This window comes from Crotalus tigris, unplaced genomic scaffold, assembly GCF_016545835.1.
Source record: "Crotalus tigris isolate CLP2741 ecotype Arizona unplaced genomic scaffold, ASM1654583v1 scf7180000021160.8983255:1529534, whole genome shotgun sequence".
In the NCBI taxonomy this organism is placed as follows: Eukaryota; Metazoa; Chordata; class Lepidosauria; order Squamata; family Viperidae; genus Crotalus; species Crotalus tigris.
The window spans coordinates 722,168-741,988 of record NW_024098373.1 but is presented as its reverse complement, the minus strand read 5'-3'; the positions used below and the strand labels follow the sequence as shown (position 1 = coordinate 741,988).

Below are 19,821 nucleotides of genomic sequence, written 5' to 3'. Positions count from 1 at the left end.
TGCTTTTCTTTTGCCCCTTTACCTTACACCTCCTTCTTTTCCCTTTTTCATTCCCCATCTTTCTACTATTTTCACCTTCTTCTGTATTTTATACCTTGATAAAGATAACAAAATGGATGAGGATGTTCTCCATTCAGTCAAGTCTGAGTCTTTGTGATTCTATGGGCCAGGGCTCTCCGTGTCTTCTGATCTTATACTGTTTCTTTTGAGTTTTTCTGTATTCTGGCTGGTGTCTGCTTTAATGGTGTCCAGCTGCGTTCTTTGCCAACCTGGTTTCCTTTTACCACTAACTCTTCCAAGCATAATTGTTTTCTCTAGTGAATTCCCCTGCATGAGTAACAGAACAGACTTGGAAGGGACCTTGGAGGTCTTCTAGTCCAACCCCCTGCTCAGGAAGAAAACCCTCTATTGTTTCAGACAAATGGTTGTCCAATCTCTTCTTAGAAACCTCCAGTGTTGGAGCACCCACAACTTCCGGAGGCAAGTTCTTCCACCGATTAATTGTTCTATCAGGAAATTTCTCCTCAGTTCTCTCCTTAACTTCCATCCATTGCTTCTTGTCCCATCTTCAGGAGCTTTTGGAAAATAGGTTGACCCCTCTTCTTTGTGGCAGCCCCTCAAATTTTGGAATACTATCATGTCACCCCTTGTCCTTTTTTTTCATTAAACTAGACCAGGGGTAGGCAACCTTGGCTCTTTTATGACTCGTGGACTTCAACTCCCAGAATTCCTGAGCCAGCCATGCTGAGGGGAAAGCGAGAGGTTTCCATGCTGAGCCATGCAGGCTCAGGAATTCTGGGAGTTGAAGTCCACGCGTCATAAAAGAGGCAAGGTTGCCTACCCCTGGCCTAAGTCCTCTTGTTCTAAGTGGTGAGCCTCCTAGTCCAGGGGTAGGCAACCTTGGCTCTTTTATGACTCATGGACTTCAACTCCCAGAATTCCTGAACCAGCCTGGCTCAGCTTGGAAACCTCTCCGTTTCTCCTCAGCATAGCTGGCTCAGGAATTCTGGGAGTTGAAGTCCATGAGTCATAAAAGAGCCAAGGTTGCCTACCCCTGAATTAGACATACCTCATTCCAGCCAAAATTTGACATGGCCAAAATAAAATTATATGTAAATACCTAATCCAGCTTCTAAAGACCGATCGATCCCACCAAACTCACACCCATCATCCAATATCCTCCAACAGAGGAGACGTCTGATCAACAACAAAAAAACACAATTCCGATAGTTCTAGTTAAAGATGGTATTTTAATTGTTCCGGCAACTGCAAAATATACAAATTTCCAAAGAAAGGCAGACCTGTTTTATAAGCTACGCTGCTCTTCACCTCCAGGGATGAGGGGAAAGAAGATAAAATCACCCTGTACATACACACACAACTTAAAATTTCGTATAAAATTTACGAGGACCGGAGAAGGGGGATTCTGGTGGTTCTGCGAGATCAGTTAAATAAATAAATAGCCTCTTGCTGTTAAAAATGATTTTTAAAAAAATCTAACTTCAAGTATCAAAGGAAAAAAAAAGCTCAAGCTGACAAGGAACCATTGGCGTGATATTTAAATGGCATTTAAATTTCTGTGCCATGTCCTATTCTTGTTCCCCACACCCTGCAAGCACAAACACCCCACACAATCCCACAACCATACGGTAATTAACAGCCTTTGGAGCTTTTCCCCTTCTTTTCAAACAGGAAAAATCCATTTTGTTCTGAGATTTCTGTTTTCCAGATGGGTGAGAGACACCCTTATCATTCTCTATTTCCTTACTTCCCTCTTTCGAATGGACAGTATTTGTAAGAAAACAGTTGGCCTAAAACGTTGATCACAAAATGCAATTTGTCAGCCCGGATCTTTTTTGGGGGGAGGATGGGAAAAGTTAATTTTTATTTGCACCCATTTGCTCTATTTCGCCGCAGGATTTAAAAAGGAAATATTTGCCGGATTGGAGATGAAACCATTCACACCTAGGTACGGATTTTTTTTAAAAAAAGAAAAAAAAGATCAATCTTGCGTGCTCGGGCACATACAAGCTCCGAAAAACACCCAATGTATAAAAATTGTCTTTAAAAAGCAAAACAAGAATAAAACAAGCTAATTTTAATAAGCAGAAAAAGCTTTTCATTTACACCGCGGGGAGGGGAACGATGGCCCTTTCGTGGCTTGTGGACTTCAACTCCCAGAATTCCACGTGGGCTGCCTCAGGAATTCTGGGAGTTGAAGTCCACCAGTCATAAAAGGGCCATCATTCCCCACCTCTGATCTACACGGAGTGTTACTACACATATACAAACCATCTCGGATTAGCAAGTCAACACTTTGGAGTCTGGGTCAAACAATCCTTTATTTGGAAAATAACATCACCTTTTATCGCCCTGCGAGATTCGCACACAAGGCAGCTCACCCTGCCCACCAATTGCTCATCCTGGACAGCTTTTCCAGTAACCCTTTGGCAGGACAGTTCAGTCTTAAAGAAGCTCTGCGTTCGAAACCAGCCTATTGTTACTTTTGTCAGCCACACGTGAGGCCTATAAACTGTGTGAGGCCTATGAACTGGGACACAGGAGAACGGCTGAGAAGTCACCAAGTGAAATTCTGCTCCAAAGGAAAGCATGCTTACTCAGATGTCCTTCAAAACTAGCAAAAACGATCATTTAAAACAGCCCTCTACTGCTTCTAAGAAGGATAATTATTTCAACATGTAAAAAAAGGAAGGGGGGGGTCCCTGGAGGCCCATAATAATCAACTCACCTGAATGAAACTAATCTTAACTTTGCTCCTAGCATGGCTATTCTAATGCGTTGGGGTACATCAGCCATTCGTCTCACTTTTTTAAATTTTTTATTGGCCACGCTGAGGACAGAACTATAGCCCTAAACTCCTCTCCTTGATAGAAAAACTTGCCAAGACAGATTTTAATATGGTGGATCAAACAGTGGCGTCTCAAACGTGAGGATCAGAAACCGTTTCCGGTGGCTGACTCAAGGAGTGGAAAGCTTGAAAAACAGCCTTGCCAACTCCAGATTTGCAGATCTCTACGAACGTCCCAGTTGCCGGAAGCTCATTCGTCGGTCGATAGGAACATACCCTGTTTGCACCGTGGGATGCTTCTAACGTAAAAGAGGCATCTTAAGCCTTCAGCGGTCCCCGGACAGACCTTCCCACAAGCCACACACAAACACGCAAGGGGAGAAGGCAAGGTGGGGCGAAACCATACACCCCAGGTCTGAAAATTTAGACCAGCACATCTCTTTTAACACTGGACTTAAAAATGGATTGGAGTCGAGCCTGAGTGGTAAGTCCTCCCCCCACCCACTTGAGAAGTCAGGGTCCACAAAAATTTTTGTGTCCCATCACACAAAAACTATCCCAAAGCAGGGCCAGGACACAGTCCCGGTGGAGATGGCGGATGTTTATGCGCCCGTAGAAGAGTCGCGAGGCTCTCGCTTACGAAGTGTGGCTTGTGTGTAGGCTCTGTGGAAATAAAACAACATTTCACAATTGTTTTTCCCAAGCTTTTGGCCTCTATCCCTTTTCTCTCCAGGTCTGAGAGCAACTGATTGCCTCTGTCTTGGACCAGTTCATGAGGACAGCTAAAATTCATGGAGAATCCTTCCCTAAGATAGAAACGAATAGATGGAACAGACTCACGGATGTAACCCAGAAAACTTTTCATCTCCCCTTTGCCTCTGTCTTAGCTGCAGCCCACCTAGGCAGACCCTAATCCTTTATCTTAGAGACGCTGGGATCAGCACAGTGATCTTCTGCAAGGCAAGTTCGTTCCTTAAGAAAAAAAACAGAATAACAAAGAGACCTAGGATGTATGGTGCGTACAGATGCACTCTGATGCTTGCTGGAGTCTACCAAAGTAGAGATGAAAAAAAAAATAAAAAATAAACCAGCTTTAAAATCAGGTTCAGATTCACAGTTTATATGCTGATGAAATAAGTCTCTTTCTTTTCCTTTATTTTTTTTTCCTCCATCCATCCATCCATCCATCATCCATCTCTCTCTCTCTCTTTCTTTTTCTCTGGTGGTTCCTCCTTCCACAACTCCATTTTTTTACGTCCCAAGAAGGCAAGATATAAACCAGCGATGGAGATCATCAACAAATCAACTGGAGCTGAACAGAGATGTGGAGCAGACTGCAAGTTTCGGAGATGAATGATGCTAGGGCGCTTGGCTTCCATCCGCGGTTCCTGCTGTAGCGCCAAAAGAGTGTCAAGGTTGCGTGTGTGGAGTGTTCAGGTTCTGGCGATAAAGGAAGAAAAAAGGGAGAAGGTCAACATGAGCCGGTGGCTTTGGGTCTGGAGAAAGGGGAGGAGAAACAGCACAACTAGAACAACATGCAGAAGACACAAGGATAGTGGCGATAAGAGTTCTAGAGAGGGGAAAAAACTGGAGGTGAAACGGAGTCAGGAGAAAAAAATTGTTAGATATGCATGCAAAGGGCCTGTTCTCTTTACAAGGGTTAAGTCAGGGGTAGGCAACCTTGGCTCTTTTATGACTCGTGGACTTCAATTCCCAGAATTCCTGAGCCAGCCATGCTGAGGGGAAAGAGAGAGGTTTGCAAACTGAGCCAGGCTGGCTCAGGAATTCTGGGAGTTGAAGTCCACGAGTCCTAAAAGAGCCAAGGTTGCCTATCCCTGTCCTAAGTCCTCCTGTTCTAAGCGGTGAGCCTCCTAGAGTAGGGGTAGGCAACCTTGGCTCTTTTATGAGGCGTGGACTTCAACTCCCAGAATTCCTGAGCCAGCATGGCTCAGCTTGGAAACCTCTCCCGTTCCCCTCAGCATAGCTGGCTCAGGAATTCTGGGAGTTGAAGTCCACGAGTCCCACAGTTCAAAACCCTGAGCTACAAAATATTCTATTCTATATAGGTACTAATATAAATCTGCTAGCTTAAAGGAGCTTTGGAGAGGCCCTTGTGCTCGCCGGGAGAAATACATGTTACTTTTCAAGATGGGATCTGCGGGCTGTGTTGATGGGCTCCGTCTTGTGTTTTACATTCCATGTCAAAGGTATATCCTTAGGGTTTTTTTTTTGTAGGACATCTCAAATGTCTTTAAAAAAAAATGAATGAAGCAATATAGATAAAGCTTATTCTCTTAAAGGAAGTCCTGTAGCACAGGAATCCCCAACCCCTGGTCCATGGACTGGGATCGGCCCACAGCATGCCGGCAACCGGTCCACACAAACAAGCAAAACCCCATCCTCGGGATGCAGGCAGCACACAAAACCACACACCCTCCAGTCCATGGAAAAACTTCTCTCCAAGAAACTGGTCCCTGGTGCCCAAAAGGTTGAGGGACCTCTGCTGTAGCACTTCACATTGCAAATGCAATGTAATGATTCTGACTGCAGAAAAAGTTTTGATCTGCAGAAAAAGTTTTGATCCCGGCAGTGGTAACGTAACATAATCACACCTCCATCCTCACCCTCATTTTCCAGAAGGGAACTGAAATTCAAAGCAACTATCTGTTCTACTATCTTAGGAGCCGTAGTGGCGCAGTGGTTAGAATGCGGTATTGCAGGCAAACTCTGCCCACAGCCTGGAGTTCAATCCTGACCGGCTTAAGGTTGACGCGGCCTTCCATCCTTCCGAGGTCAGTAAAAGGAAGACCCAGATGGTTGGGGTAACAGGCTGACTTTGTAAACTACTTAGAGAGGGCTGTAAAGCACTATGAAGCAATACATAAATCTATTGGGAAGGAAGGAAGGAAGGAAGGAAGGAAGGAAGGAAGGAAGGAAGGAAGGAAGGAAGGAAGGAAGGAAGGAAGGAAGATGGGAATGAGAGGAAGGAGGGAAGAAGGGAAGGAAGGAGATGGGAATGAGAGGGAGGAAGGGAAGGAAGGAATGTGGGAATGAAAGGAGGGAGGGAGGGAAGGAAGGAAGGAGCCATGATGGTGCAGTGGTTAGAATGCGGTATTGCAGGCAAACTCTGCCCACAGCCTGGAGTTCAATCCTGACCGGCTTAAGGTTGACGCGGCCTCCCATCCTTCCGAGGTCAGTAAAAGGAGGACCCAGATTGTTGGGGTAACAGGCTGACTTTGTAAACTACTTAGAGAGGGCTGTAAAGGCACTGTGAAGTGGTATGTAAGTCTAAGGGCTATTGCTAAGTTGGAATGAAGGAAGGAAGGAAGGGAGGAAGGGCTAGTGGTGCAGTGGTTAGAATGCAGTACTGCAGGCAAACTCTGCCCACATCCTGGAGTTCAGTCTTGACCAGCTCAAGGTTGACACGGCCTTCCATCCTTCCAAGGTCAGTAAAAGGAGGACCCAGATAGTTGAAGGACAACAGGCTGACTTTGTAAACTGCTTAGAGAGGGCTGTGAAGCGGTATATAAGTCTAAGGCAGTGGTTCTCAACCTTTTTAATGCCGCGACCCCCAACCGGTCGTAAGTCGAGGACTACTCAACTGGTGCAGCACTGTTTGCAGACTGGGACTTTTGGCGGGCTCAGCAGGGCAGAGACAGCCTGGACAATTCCTATTGGCTTTTGAAAGCCAATAGAATTAGACTCTATTCAAGAGAGTCTATTCTATTGGCTTTCAAAGCCAATAGAATAAAAGGGAGTAGCACAGCTAAGGAAAAGGGGAAAAAAATGGCGGACTGCGTTGTTTGGCGACCCCCGTGAAATGGTCGTTCGACCCCAAATGGGGTCCCGACCCACAGGTTGAGAACCGCTGGTCTAAGTGCTATTGCTATTATTTTGCTACATCGACAGATTAGGGACCTGTAATTTGGTCATATCCCTCGACTCAACTTTTTGAAAGTGGGAGACTAAGCAGAATTGGACCTGGTTAGGATTGGTTGGGGGGGGGGGGACTAAAATATTCTACGAGCATAGCTAGTCTGAGAAATCGGGGGGGGGGAACCCCTCAGGAAAAGGCAGAAATATAGAAATTATTTGCCATTGTTAAGTGTGCAATCATCGGGAACTGAGATTGACTCAAAGGTATCTTTGCAGAATACCTGAGAACGGGCAAACACATCTGGGTAGCTTCAAAGCAACCGTGCACACTACGCTGGAAGTGAGCAACTCACGATCCAGACGCTGGTAGACAGGACACACAAAGTAGTATGCCCCAGGCTGCTTGACAACCCTTGCACCACACCATGAAAGAAACAGATTGGTTGGAAGATTATCTCCTTTGCCTTGCTAATCATCAATTGAACCCCTTGGGGGGGGGGGTAGGAGCAAAAAATGAAAGGGAAGCAGGCCAAACATTTGGAGGCTGAAATAGCCCAGTCCCAACAAGCTTGTTGCTCCAAAAAGGATGTTTTGGTATTAGTAGATTTCAACCTTGGTACGTTCTGCATTCAGTCTTGGCTTGTCCTCAAAAAAAGCAAAAGTTGAACCCTAAAGGAATTTAGAGAGCCAGTTTGGTCTAGTGCTGGCTTAGAAACCAGGAGATGGTGAGTTCTAGTTTAGCTGTAGGCATGCAAGCCAGCTGGGTGACTTTGGGGCAGTCATCAGGAGATGGTGAGTTCTAGTCCTGCCTTAGCCATGAAACTCAGCTGGGTGACTTTGGTCCAATCACTAGGATACTGTGAGTTCTAGTTCTGCCTGGGCATGCAACCCAGCTGGGTGACTTTGGGCCAATCATCAGGAGATGGTGAGTTCTAGTCCCGCTTTAGGCATGAAAAGCTGGCTGGATGACTTTGGGCTAATCCGTCCCAGCCCAATCCACCTCACAGGGTTGTTGTTATGGGGAAAATAAGAGGGAGGAAGGATATGAGGCATGTTCACTGCCTCGAGTGATCCATAAAAAAACTATAAAGGCAGGATATAAGTACATAAAATAAAAATGCTGAAACCCTGTAAGCCTTCTGCATAGAGTACCTGATTTAAAAAAAAAACCAATGTATTTCTAAAATATCCAAATACTTTGAATAGTTCCAAAACAGCAAGAAGAAAGGAATTTTAGGAAAAAGGAGCCATGAACTTTTCAGAAGGCATGTCACTTTTATAAAAGCAACTGAAACCCAAAGGAATATTTATTTCTACCTCTCTTTCCCATAAGAGGAGAGAAGAGAGGAGAGGGGAGAGGAGAGAGGAGAGAGGAGGGAAAAGAGGGAAGGTCAAGAGGTCAGGGAGAGGAAAGGAAGGGAGGGAGGGAGGGAAGGAAGGAGAGGAGAGAGAGGAAGGGGAGAAGAGGGAAGGTCAGGAGGTCAGGGAGAGGAAAGGAAGAGAAGGGAGGGAGGGAAGGAGAGGAGAGGAGGGAAGAGGAGAGGGGAGGGAAAAGAGGGAAGGTCAGGGAGAGGAAAGGAAGGGAGGGAGGGAAGGAGAGAGAGGAGAGGAGAGAGAGAAGAGGAGGGAAGAGAAGAGGGAAGGTCAGGAGGTCAGGAAAAGGAAAAGAAGGGGAGGGAGGGAGGGAAGGAGAGAGAGGAGAGGAAGGGGAGAAGAGGGAAGAGGAGAAGAGGGAAGGTCAGGAGGTCAGGGAGAGGAAAGGAAGGGAAGGGAAGGAGAGAGGAGAGGGAGAAGAGGAGACAGGAGGGAAGAGGAGGGAAGGTCAGGAGGAGGAAAGGAAGGGAAGGGAGGGAGGGAGGGAAGGAGAGAGGAGAGGAGAGGAGGGAAGAGGAGAGAGGAGGGAAAAGAGGGAAGGTCAGGGAGAGGAAAGGAAGGGAGGGAGGGAAGGAGAGGGAGGAGAGGAGAGAGAGAAGAGGAGGGAAGAGAAGAGGGAAGGTCAGGAGGTCAGGAAAAGGAAAAGAAGGGGAGGGAGGGAGGGAAGGAGAGAGAGGAAGGGGAGAAGAGGAGGGAAGAGGGAAGGTCAGGAGGTCAGGGAGAGGAAAGGGAGGGAGGGAAGGAGAGAGGAGAGGAGAGGAGGGGGAGAAGAGGAGGGAAGAGGAGAGAGGAGGGAAAAGAGGGAAGGTCAGGGAGAGGAAAGGAAGGGAGGGAGGGAAGGAGAGGGAGGAGAGGAGAGAGAGGAAGGGGAGAAGAGGAGAAGAGGGAAGGTCAGGAGGCCAGGGAGAGGAAAAGAAGGAGGGAGGGAGGGAAGGAGAGAGAGGAGAGAGAGGAGGAGGAAAAGAGGAGGAGAAGAGGAGAGGGAAGGTCAGGAGGTCAGGGAGAGGAAAGGGAGGGAGGGAAGGAGAGAGGAGAGGAGAGGAGGGGGAGAAGAGGAGGGAAGAGGAGAGAGGAGGGAAAAGAGGGAAGGTCAGGGAGAGGAAAGGAAGGGAGGGAGGGAAGGAGAGGGAGGAGAGGAGAGAGAGGAAGGGGAGAAGAGGAGAAGAGGGAAGGTCAGGAGGCCAGGGAGAGGAAAAGAAGGAGGGAGGGAGGGAAGGAGAGAGAGGAGAGAGAGGAGGAGGAAAAGAGGAGGAGAAGAGGAGAGGGAAGGTCAGGAGGTCAGGGAGAGGAGAGGAAGGGAAGGAGAGAGAAGAGGGGGGGGAGAGGGCGAGAGGAGGAGAGAAAGGACAGAAACCCCAAATGTCTGCAACACCTGTTATTCCAATGCAAAGGCAAATGCCACACACAACACAGCAAACACCTTTTTGGAAAAAAACGAGTGAAGCTGAAAGACCCGCATCTATACTTCAGTACAAGGAGAATAAAGACGAGCGGGGGGGGGGGGGAATGAACAAGACGGCCATCTGTCATGGGTGAGAGGGAAAGGCTTGACCCAGCATTGGCTCAAAATAGGGATGCGGGTTGCTTCATCAGCACCCCAAAGTTAATTTGGCTTCCCTTTCTACCTTGAAGCCAAGCTTCTCTGTTGCCCCTTTGCCCTCACTTTGCTATCCTAAGAAAATTCACTTTCTTAACTTCCCATGCTCCCTGATAGGAATATAGGCAGTCCTCCAGTTAATGACCACAGCTGAGCCCAACATTTCTGTTGCTAAGCGAGACAGTTAAGTGAGTATCTATCTATCTATCTATCTGTCTGTCTGTCTGTCTATCTATCTATCCTATCTATTATCTCAATCTACCTACCTATATTTATCATCTATATCTATCCATGCATCCATCCATCTATCTTAATCTATCTACCTATATTTATCATCTGTCTGCCTGCCTGTCTATCTACCTACCTACCTACCTACCTACCTATATTTATCATCTATATCTATCTATCCATCCATCTATCTATATTTATCATTTATCTGTCTATCTGTCTGTCTGTCTGAATTTATACCTATATTTATCATTATCTATATCTATATCTATCTATCTATCTATCTATCTATCTATCTATCTATCTATTCTATCTATCATCTTAATCTATCTACCTATATTTATCATCTGTCTGCCTGCCTGTCTATCTACCTACCTACCTACATTTATCATCTATATCTATCTATCCATCCATCTATCTATATTTATCATTTATCTGTCTATCTGTCTGTCTGTCTGAATTTATACCTATATTTATCATTATCTATATCTATATCTATCTATCTATCTATCTATCTATCTATCTATCTATCTATCTATCTATCTATCTATCTATCCTATCTATCATCTCAATCTATCTACCTATATTTATCATCTATATCTATCCATCCATCCATCCATCCATCCATCTTAATCTATCTACCTACATTTATCATCTGTCTGCCTGTCTGCCTGCCTGCCTGTCTATCTATCTACCTACCTACCTATATTTATCATCTATATCTATCTATCCATCCATCCATCTATCTATATTTATCATTTATCTGTCTATCTGTCTGTCTGTCTGAATTTATACCTATATTTATCATTATCTATATCTCTATCTATCTATCTATCTATCTATCTATCTATCTATCTATCTATCTATCTCAATCAATCTATCTCACTCAATCTACATCTATCTATCTATCTATCTATCTATCTATCTATCTATCTATCTATCTATCTAAATCAATCTACATCTATCTATCTATCTATCTATCTATCTATCTATCTATCTATCTATCTATCTATCTATCTATCTATCATCAGCTATCCTATTGTTATTCTCTCAGTCTATGAAAATTCCCCATGATTAATGACAGAAGTGCAACAGCCAGATGGAAAATTAAAAGCTCAGCACAGCTTCTTAGTAGCAAAATCAAAAGTCACCTTATCGGCCAGATGGACGGCATATAAATTTAATAAATAAATAAGAAACAAAGACACAGCCAGCCAGGCAGCAAAGAAACAGGTTAAACCAACATCACCAACACTATAAAAAAAAAAATTACTTACAGGCAAGCTTTCCCCAGTAATGGCTGTAAAGAGACAAAAGAAAAAAAGAGAAAAAAGAAATAAAGTAAAGGGAAAGAAATCAGTGAAGGCGCATGAAAGCTTAACAATCAGAAAATGGCAGCCCGGAGATGGAAAGCAATGGGGTAGAATGAAACGAATCAAGTGACATGAAACATCAACCTCCGTGCATGGAAAAGAAGTATCAAAATAAAAGAAAAACCTGTAACTGGAAGTCTTTTCAAGGGTTGCTAACAGAGAGCACAGCATTTCTCAACTTTGGCCATTTTAAGAGGGGTGGACTTCAACTCCCAGAATTCTCCAGCCAGCATGGCTGGCTGGGGAATTCTGGGAGTTGAAGTCTGCCCCTCTTAAAATGGCTGAATTTCAAAACACTGCAGTTTAGAATGAAGCCAGGACGCTTGCACTGATCTGTATCTGGCAGAAACAGAGAAATTCTTCTGACCTTTCCCATTTTAAAAGAAAGAAAGAAAGAAAGAAAGAAAGAAAAAGAAAGAAAGAAAGAAAGAAAGAAAGAAAGAAAGAAAGAAAGAAAGAAAGAAAGAAAGAAAGAAAGAAAGAAAATGGGTCAAGTCAGGGCAATCTTGTTCCTTTGGCCCTGCAAAACAGGCCTGGAGATTACAAGCCAGCAGACAAAAACATTTGTAGACTTTCTCCAGGTTGAGGGTCACGGAGCCCGCAAGTAGCCAAATGCAAAAGTGTTCGGGGGGTTTTTTTTTGAATTTTTTTCATTGTAAGAAACACAGAATGTCATGTTTTTGATGGAGGAGCCATCACTGGTCTGGGTCTCTCAAGAGTCAACCCCCCCCAAATAAATACGACAAGCAACTGATCTCAGGTGGGGGTCCTTGGTGCTCCCAGAAACTTGGTCGTTTTATGCAGACGTTTCATTACCCAACTAGATAACATCATTGGTGCTAGAAGTAAATCTCCCTCCCTACTAACACTGATGATGTTACCTAGCTGCGTAATGAAATGTCTGCAAGAAAAGCACCAAGCTCAGAGAGCGCTAAGGACACCTTCATTTCAACCCTACAAATATTCTCTTTTGCTGGGAGTGTCTTTCCCTGTATACTTCTATGTAAACAGAAAGCAAACCCCATTCCTTTCTAACACTGATGATGTTACCTAGCTGGGTCATGAAACATCTGCAAGAAAACCACCAAGCTCAGAGAGCCCCAAGGATCCCACAGTTCTTCTCCTCTTTCTCTTTCCTTCCTCCCTCCCTTCTTCCCTTTCTTTTCCTCCTCTTCACTCCCTTCTAACACGTCTGCAAGCTCAGAGAGCACTGATGATCCCTCATTTCAACCCTGAGCTAGAAATATTTTCCTCAGCCGGTAACTGATCTGACGCCACTGAAATCCTTTGCTCCTAATCAGAGCCTATCAGAGTCTTTTAAGAATAGTTAGTGGAGATCGTAATCAACTTAAACGTGTGGACTGATAAAAGGCAATAATACAACCCAAACCAAACCAACATTCTTCAATGAACATTCAACAAAACCTTCAAGGAAAGAATTGCCCCTCTGGATTATATTTTGCTTAGTGACCGTTCCAAATTACAACAGTGCTGAAAAAAAAATAACGTACGACCGGCCCTTGCACTTATTGCCACAACTGTAGGAGCATCTCTAGCATCAGGTGAGCAAAATTTAGGTGCTTAATAACTAGCACATAATTATGACAAAGGCAGCATCCCAGGATCACGTGATCCTTATTTAGGACTTTCCTGGCTGCTTTCTGAAAGCAAAATCGACGTGGGAAGCCAGCTTTGCGAAAGGATCACACGATTCGTTTCACAACTGCAGCGGTCCGCTGAACAACTGGGGCAAAAAGTCGCAACGTTGGGCATAATTCATAGAAATTTTGGTTGCCATTGGGACTGTTAAATTGAGGATTATCTGTAGTTGGTAGTCCTGATTTCCGTGGCAGCTGAAGGGCCTGTCCAACCAAGATTAAGCTACTCACACTCTCACAGGCTTGTGCAAGTTAGTTAGGTTAGCTAGCCAAAAACATTTAATCCTCCAGTGATAGATATCAAGAGAAGGTCAGCGAGGGTCAGGGAGAAGAAGAATCCCGGGCGGTCAAGTCCATTCAAACAAAATTAAGCAAGACCAAGCACAGCTTCCTAAGACAGGGGTCCCCAACCTCTGGGCCACAGACCAGCACCGGGCCACAGCATCCTAAAAAATGGTCCTTGCAAACAAGGAAAGCCCCATCCGCGCGGGATGCAGGCAGTACACGAAACCACATCCCCTCCAGTCTGCAGAAAAACCTCTCTCCACGGAACCGATCCGATGCCCAAAAGGTTGGGGACCACTGTCCTAAGAGGTCAGACAACAGGACGGTTAAGCATGCTGCAAGTGACGACACACCATCACCACAAAAAACACACCAACAAAAAGAAAAGAGAACCAACTTGTCCGGGAAGCTGGACCGGGCCGTCAGGAGATAGACAGGTATGGATTGGCAAGGCGGCCGAAGCAGCGGCATGATCCTCAAACCTGTTCATGCGTGGTTTTTTGACGGGCTCTGGACTGGCCAGAGGGACGAAGCTATTGCGTCTCATGAGCGCATTAGGTCCCTTCTTTGCATCCTAGATTAGAGCGAGAGAAAGATAAAAGAAAAATAACAATAAAGCAAAGAAAGACGAAAGCTACGAAGAAAACAAAAAAAGAGCATTTTTTTTTTTAAAATGGGGTCATCGGTTCGCCGTTAACACAAAAGCGAAAGCAAGGAAGAGCGGATTCCCCCCCCCTGAGGGTTGGACTGGATGACCTTTGAGGTGCTTTCCAAGCCTGACATTCTACAGTTCTAAGAAACAGGATTTTAGAAGCCGGAGAAGAGCTGGTTTTTCTAGTTTTTGCAGGCAGACGGAAGAGGATGGAAAGATTTGGGGAACTGGAAACTCAGCAATGAGGTCATGGTTAGATCCAGAGAGGCGTCCCCCCCCAAAAAGGAGGTGAAGTCAGACCAAAGAGGTAGGCGGAGCCAGACTGAAATCAACGTTCAGTTAAACTTGACCATGTTTTCCCTACAAAATGTGGGACAGAAACCAACAGCTGTGAAACACTTAGTGCTCAGCTTCAACAGTGAGAAAAGCTGTATATAAATTTAAAAAATAAATTATAAAATACAAAACAAATAGCTGATGACATTGACCGTTGAGAATCGTCTGCTTTCACTGAAGACAAGGTACCTAGACAGGAAGTGAAGATCAAATCTGACCCCTGTCTTATCTTGACCAATACTTTTAAAGTGTTGCATACTATCCAGTTCCTTTTAGGCAAAACCCAGTTTAAAGCTTGCCTTTCAGCTCAAAATTCCTACATTGGTAGCCGTTGACTATAGATCATTTTAAAGGTGCACAGCCTGCCTTTAAGTACAGAAAGAAGCCTTTGAGTAAATCAATTCTTATTCCTTAATTACTGGCCACATGTGATGAGCAACAGGGTTGTAAAATAAGATTGCCAGCCCTGCAGTTGGAAAGGCCAACAACATACGCATAAAACCCACAAGCAACAAACAAATTGGATCTGGACTATGGTTTGCTGAGGAATTTTGGAAGTTGAAGTCCACATCGCTTAAAGTTGCCACCTTTTTAAAGTACACAATGCCTAATTTTATGACAACCCCCAAGGATTTCCTAGTTGGGGTGGGGAAGAAAATGTATTTGGCAAAGACAGGGAAGCAGATATTGATGGCAGGAGAATCTGAAATCACAGTAGGTGTCAAGGTTGGTGGTTACACAATGAAAGCTAAACTGTCGCGATGGAATGCAGTCTGGATTCCCAGAAGTGAGGGGCTGCATCCCAAAGGAGCAACAGACAACTTGGTCCAGATAGCTTGTGTGTGAGAAAGAGGGCGAAGACAGCTCCTTCTCAATAGTTCCCAGAGGATATGCTATATGATGGTGTTTGCATGCTTTAGTTCAGGGGTAGGCAACCTTGGCTCTTTTTATGACTCGTGGACTTCAACTCCCAGAATTCCTGAGCCAGCCATAGGAGAAGTTTCCATGCTTAGCCATGCTGGCTCAGGAATTCTGGGAGTTGAAGTCCACGAGTCATAAAAGAGCCAAGGTTGCCTACCCCTGCTTTAATTGGACTCCCTCTATGGGTGAGGAACAATAAAGAAATTGCCTGAAAAAAATATCATGATGTGTCTCTTTTGATTTTAGGAGCCTGACACCTGTCAAGCTACTTTTCTATGGGGCGGGTTCTTCCCCGCCAAAGAGGGAGCATTCAGACATGCGGGCCCCACATAGGCCATTGGAATCGCCAATTTAGAAGACTGACTTCCTTACTAAGCACTAGGGCAGTGGTTCTCAACCTTTTTTAATGCCGCGACCCCCAACCGATCGATCGTAAGTCGAGGACTACTCAACCGGTCGTAAGTCGAGGACTACTCAACTGGTGCAGCATCGTTTGCAGAATGGGACTTTTGGCGGGCTCAGCAGGGCAGAGACAGCCTGGACAATTCCTATTGGCTTTCGAAAGCCAATAGAATAAAAGGGAGTAGCACAGCTAAGGAAAAGGGGAAAAAAATGGCGGACTGCGTTGTTTGGCGACCCCCGTGAAATGGTCGTTCGACCCCAAATGGGGTCCCGACCCACAGGTTGAGAACCGCTGCACTAGGGCCTTATATATGGGAATTACTTTGAACAAGTCAACAATGCAGGCAAATTTGATTTTTACCCCCTATTTTTTAGTATTGGGGTAATTGCTATCCCACTGTCCCAAGCCAGGGGTTAGCGTTGGGCAAGAAAATGGATATAATGCTGAACATTTGGGGGGAGTAGGCGTTTGTGCTATGAGCACATAAGATGTGTTTGTGTGGGGGGGAGAGAATGGCCTCTTAGCAAACCAGCTCACCTCTGGTCTGTCCCGGTGAGTATTCACAGCTTCAACGTTCAGATAGATGGACTCCACTCGGCAGCCTTAGAGAGAGAGAGGAAAAAAGGATATGGCGGGATGAGGAATACATTAGCCCTTCAGCTGCACTGTTTAATCAGATTACGAGATCAAAACAGACCTAAGTACTTGGAGCAGGAGGTGTTAAATGTAACTCAAATCAAATCAGCTGGGCGATTAATTTTTAAAAGCAACGGTGTCCTTTGGGAACGCCAGAGAGAAAAGCAAGGCTATTCCAATCCAGTCAAAAGTATAATAACAGCAGCCGTTAATTTCTTTCATTAGGGAACAGCCCCAAGAATTTCATTTATGCTCTGCTCTGGGATAACACCATTTGTTTTGCCCAAAACAAATGGGATAAACAAATAGGGAGTGAGACAAAGAGCAATTTCCCTGGGCTAAACCATCAGTTCTGATGGCAAATAAAGTTAAGATAGGGTTATGGGGCGTTGATCGGGGTTTATACAATCAGTGCTAAATGGATCCTTCTGCATTCTGTGGATTATCTTAACAACTGAGCTGAACTGACTTCCATCTTATCTCAACGCCCAGATAAGAGTCAAAGATGGGGAAGGGAAGGCAGTAGTAACAAGCCCCCATTTTCTTGCTAAAAAGATATGTTGTTGATTCTTCCTTTGTAGTTTGGGAGCGGCAGCAGACTGTAAGTGTGAAAAATAGCAATAGCACTTAAGATTTATATACAGCTTTACAGGGCTTTACAACCCTCTCTAAGCAGTTTACAGAGTCAGCCTATTGACCCCCAACAATTTGGGTCCTCATTTTACCAGCCTCAGAAGGATGGAACATAAGTCACTTTTTTCAGTGCCTTTGTAACTTGAAATGGATACTAAATGAATGGCTGTAATTTGAGGATTTCCTGTCCCCACACCAACTGTCTCGCTTGCCAGATTTTAGCCAAGCCAAGCGTATTGTGTGAACTTATCTAGTCACTTACGAAATATATTTACTCACCGTAAGCCACAGGACTCAGTTTCAGGACTGTGTGGAGAGGACATTTCAGATAAGGCATTTCTTCTGAAAGGAAAAAAAAAAAAAGAATTAAAAATGATGGACTGGATTAATGTTATTCAGCGCCACAAAGGGTATCCAGCCTGTCTTTACACTCCCCTTTAATCCAGTACAGGGGTCTTTAAACTTGACCTGTGGACTTCAACTTCCAGAATTCCTCAGCCAGGTGTGCCTGGCTGAGGAATTCTGGAAGTTGAAGTCCACAGGTCATAAAAGGGCCAAGTTTGAAGACCCCTGTCTTAAATCTAACAAACAAAATGGAGGCTGGCTGAGGAATTCTGGGAGTTGAAGTCCACAAGTCATAAAAGGGCCAGGTTTGAAGACCCCTGTCTTAAATCTAACAAACAAAATGGAGGCTGGCTGAGCATTTCTGGGAGTTGAAGTCCACAAGTCATAAAAGAGCCAAGATTGCCTACCCCTGCTCTAGGAGGCTCACCGCTTAGAACAAGAGGACTTAGGCCAGGGGTAGGCCACCTTGGCTCTTTTATGACTCGTGGACTTCAACTCCCAGAATTCCTGAGCCAGCCATGCTGAGGGGAAAGGGAGAGGTTTCCATGCTGAGCCAGGCTGGCTCAGGAAGTCTGGGAGTTGAAGTCCATGAGTCATAAAAGAGCCAAGGTTGCCTACCCCTGGCCTAAGTCCTCTTGTTCTAAGCGGTGAGCCTCCTAATTCAGGGGTAGGCAACCTTGGCTCTTTTATGACTGGTGGACTTCAACTCCCAGAATTCCTGAGCCAGCCATGCTGAGGGGAAAGGGAGAGGTTTCCATGCTTAGCCAGGCTGGCTCAGGAATTCTGGGAGTTGAAGTCCACGAGTCATAAAAGAGCCGAGGTGGCCTACCCCTGGTGTAGGGTCTCCTGCTTGGGCGGGGGAGTGGGTTGGACTAGATGACCTACAAGGTCCCTTCCGACTCGGTTATTCTCATTCTAACCCTAAATTCTTTTCTTCCATTCCTGCGTCAGAGAAACTGCAGAGAGCAGAGACCCACCTGCGCTTTTGTCGAGGAAGTAAGCCAAAAGGCATCTCATCACGGCTTGATGACAAATCACAATGACATTTTCCTGTCTTTCAAGCTCCATGATCACTGGTTCCAGCCTCTGGACCAGATCTTGATAGGACTGAGGGGGGGGGGGAGGGAAGGACAAAGAGAAGGTGAGAAACAGGTTTTGTCTTTCAGAAGAAATAAAGGAGCTGCAGAGCTAGACATCAGCGGGGATCACCAAACTTGGCAACTTTTTAAGACTTGTGGACTTTAACTCCTAGAATTCCTCCACCAGCATCCAGAATTCTAAATAGATGGCCTGGTGATTCAGATTAATTGGCTGGCTGGTTGAGGAATTCTGGGAGTTGAAGTCCACAAGTCTTAAAGTTGGAAACCCCTGATTAAAGAAAGCAAAAACTATGCAGATTTCAGTGCGAAAAATAGACAATCTTGGATCCTGTACGAGGAATTTCTTGGCCTCCTTTAATAAAGGTTGTCCTTGATTGTTTTTCACCCTTACGATCGTCACATGATCAGAATTCAGACACCTGGCAACTGACTCATATTTATGACAGTTGCAGTGTCCCCTTTTAAGACCTTCTGACAAGCAAGGTCCATGGGGAAGACAAATTCACTTAACAACGGTGTAACTGATTTAACATCTGCAGTGATTTGCTTAACAAGGTGGGGCAAGAAAGGTGGTCAAATGGGCGAAATGTCTCACTTAACGTCAGAAACTTTGGGGTCCATTGGGGTCGTAAGTCAAGGACTATCTGTAGGAGAGGATCAGTTCTAAGTCACTTGTTTTTAGTGCAGGTGTAACTTGGAACAGTTGCTTAATGAACAGTTGTTAAGTGAAGGATTACCTGTACATAGTTATGCGCATTTTAATAATTCCAATATTGGCCAAAGAGCCACATGAGATAAGGGGGGGAATATAAGACACCCCCCCAATTTCAGGCTCTAGGACAATGGTTCTCAACCTTTTTAATGCCGCGACCCCCAACCGGTCATAAGTCGAGGACTACTCAACCGGTGCAGCAACGTTTGCAGAATGGGACTTTTGGTGGGCTCAGCAGGGCAGAGACAGCCTGCACAATTCCTATTGGCTTTTGAAAGCCAATAGAATTAGACTCTATTCAAGAGAGTCTATTCTATCGGCTTTCAAAAGCCAATAGAATAAAAGGGAGTAGCACAGCTAAGGAAAAGGGGGAAAAAAATGGCGGACTGTGTTGTTTGGCGACCCCCGTGAAATGGTCGTTCGACCCCAAATGGGGTCCCGACCCACAGGTTGAGAACCACTGATCTAGGAGGTTAGCACTAGCACATTGCTTGGGCATCCCACCCGATGGTTAAAAACACACTTGGTGTACCAAAACACACACCTCTCCAGATGGATAGCGGTAATAATATTTGTCCTGATCGCGCAGAGCAAATTCTTCGGGATACTTTTCCTTGATTTCATCATAAGTCATCTCTTCGCACACACCCTACAAGAACAAAGAGATGGAGGAGGAGGAAGAGGAGGAGAAGGAGAAATTCACTTTATAGCCCGTTCTCCAATCTGTGCACCAGACTGCACTGTCAATCTGTGCACCAGACTGCACTCAGCCCGCCATAACTCAAAGACTTTCAACATCTGCTGTTTTCTACACAGGCTTCCCCAAACTTGAAAACTATAAAGACTTGTGGACTTCAACATGGCTGGCTCGGGAATCCTGGGA

At 45.1% G+C, this 19,821-nt stretch overlaps 1 protein-coding gene across 4 annotated transcripts in view; it reads right to left on the bottom strand.

Moving 5' to 3' along the window:
- Positions 1-1,230: 1,230 nt before the first annotated feature.
- Positions 1,231-19,821, bottom strand: part of PFKFB3 (6-phosphofructo-2-kinase/fructose-2,6-biphosphatase 3) — a 79,643-nt gene continuing 61,052 nt past the window's right edge. For 2 of the 4 annotated variants that reach the window (XM_039369516.1, XM_039369513.1), the window contains exons 10-15: positions 19,483-19,587; positions 18,104-18,233; positions 17,061-17,123; positions 16,050-16,114; positions 13,574-13,774; positions 1,231-4,249 (exon numbers count right to left, since the gene is read on the bottom strand). In XM_039369516.1, the coding sequence (XP_039225450.1) occupies positions 4,220-4,249; positions 13,574-13,774; positions 16,050-16,114; positions 17,061-17,123; positions 18,104-18,233; positions 19,483-19,587 (594 nt within the window). In that variant the 3' untranslated portion in view covers positions 1,231-4,219. Of the gene's footprint in view, positions 4,250-11,161; positions 11,185-13,573; positions 13,775-16,049; positions 16,115-17,060; positions 17,124-18,103; positions 18,234-19,482; positions 19,588-19,821 lie in introns of all 4 variants that reach the window. The other 2 variants (XM_039369515.1, XM_039369514.1) reach the window with 2 other exon arrangements.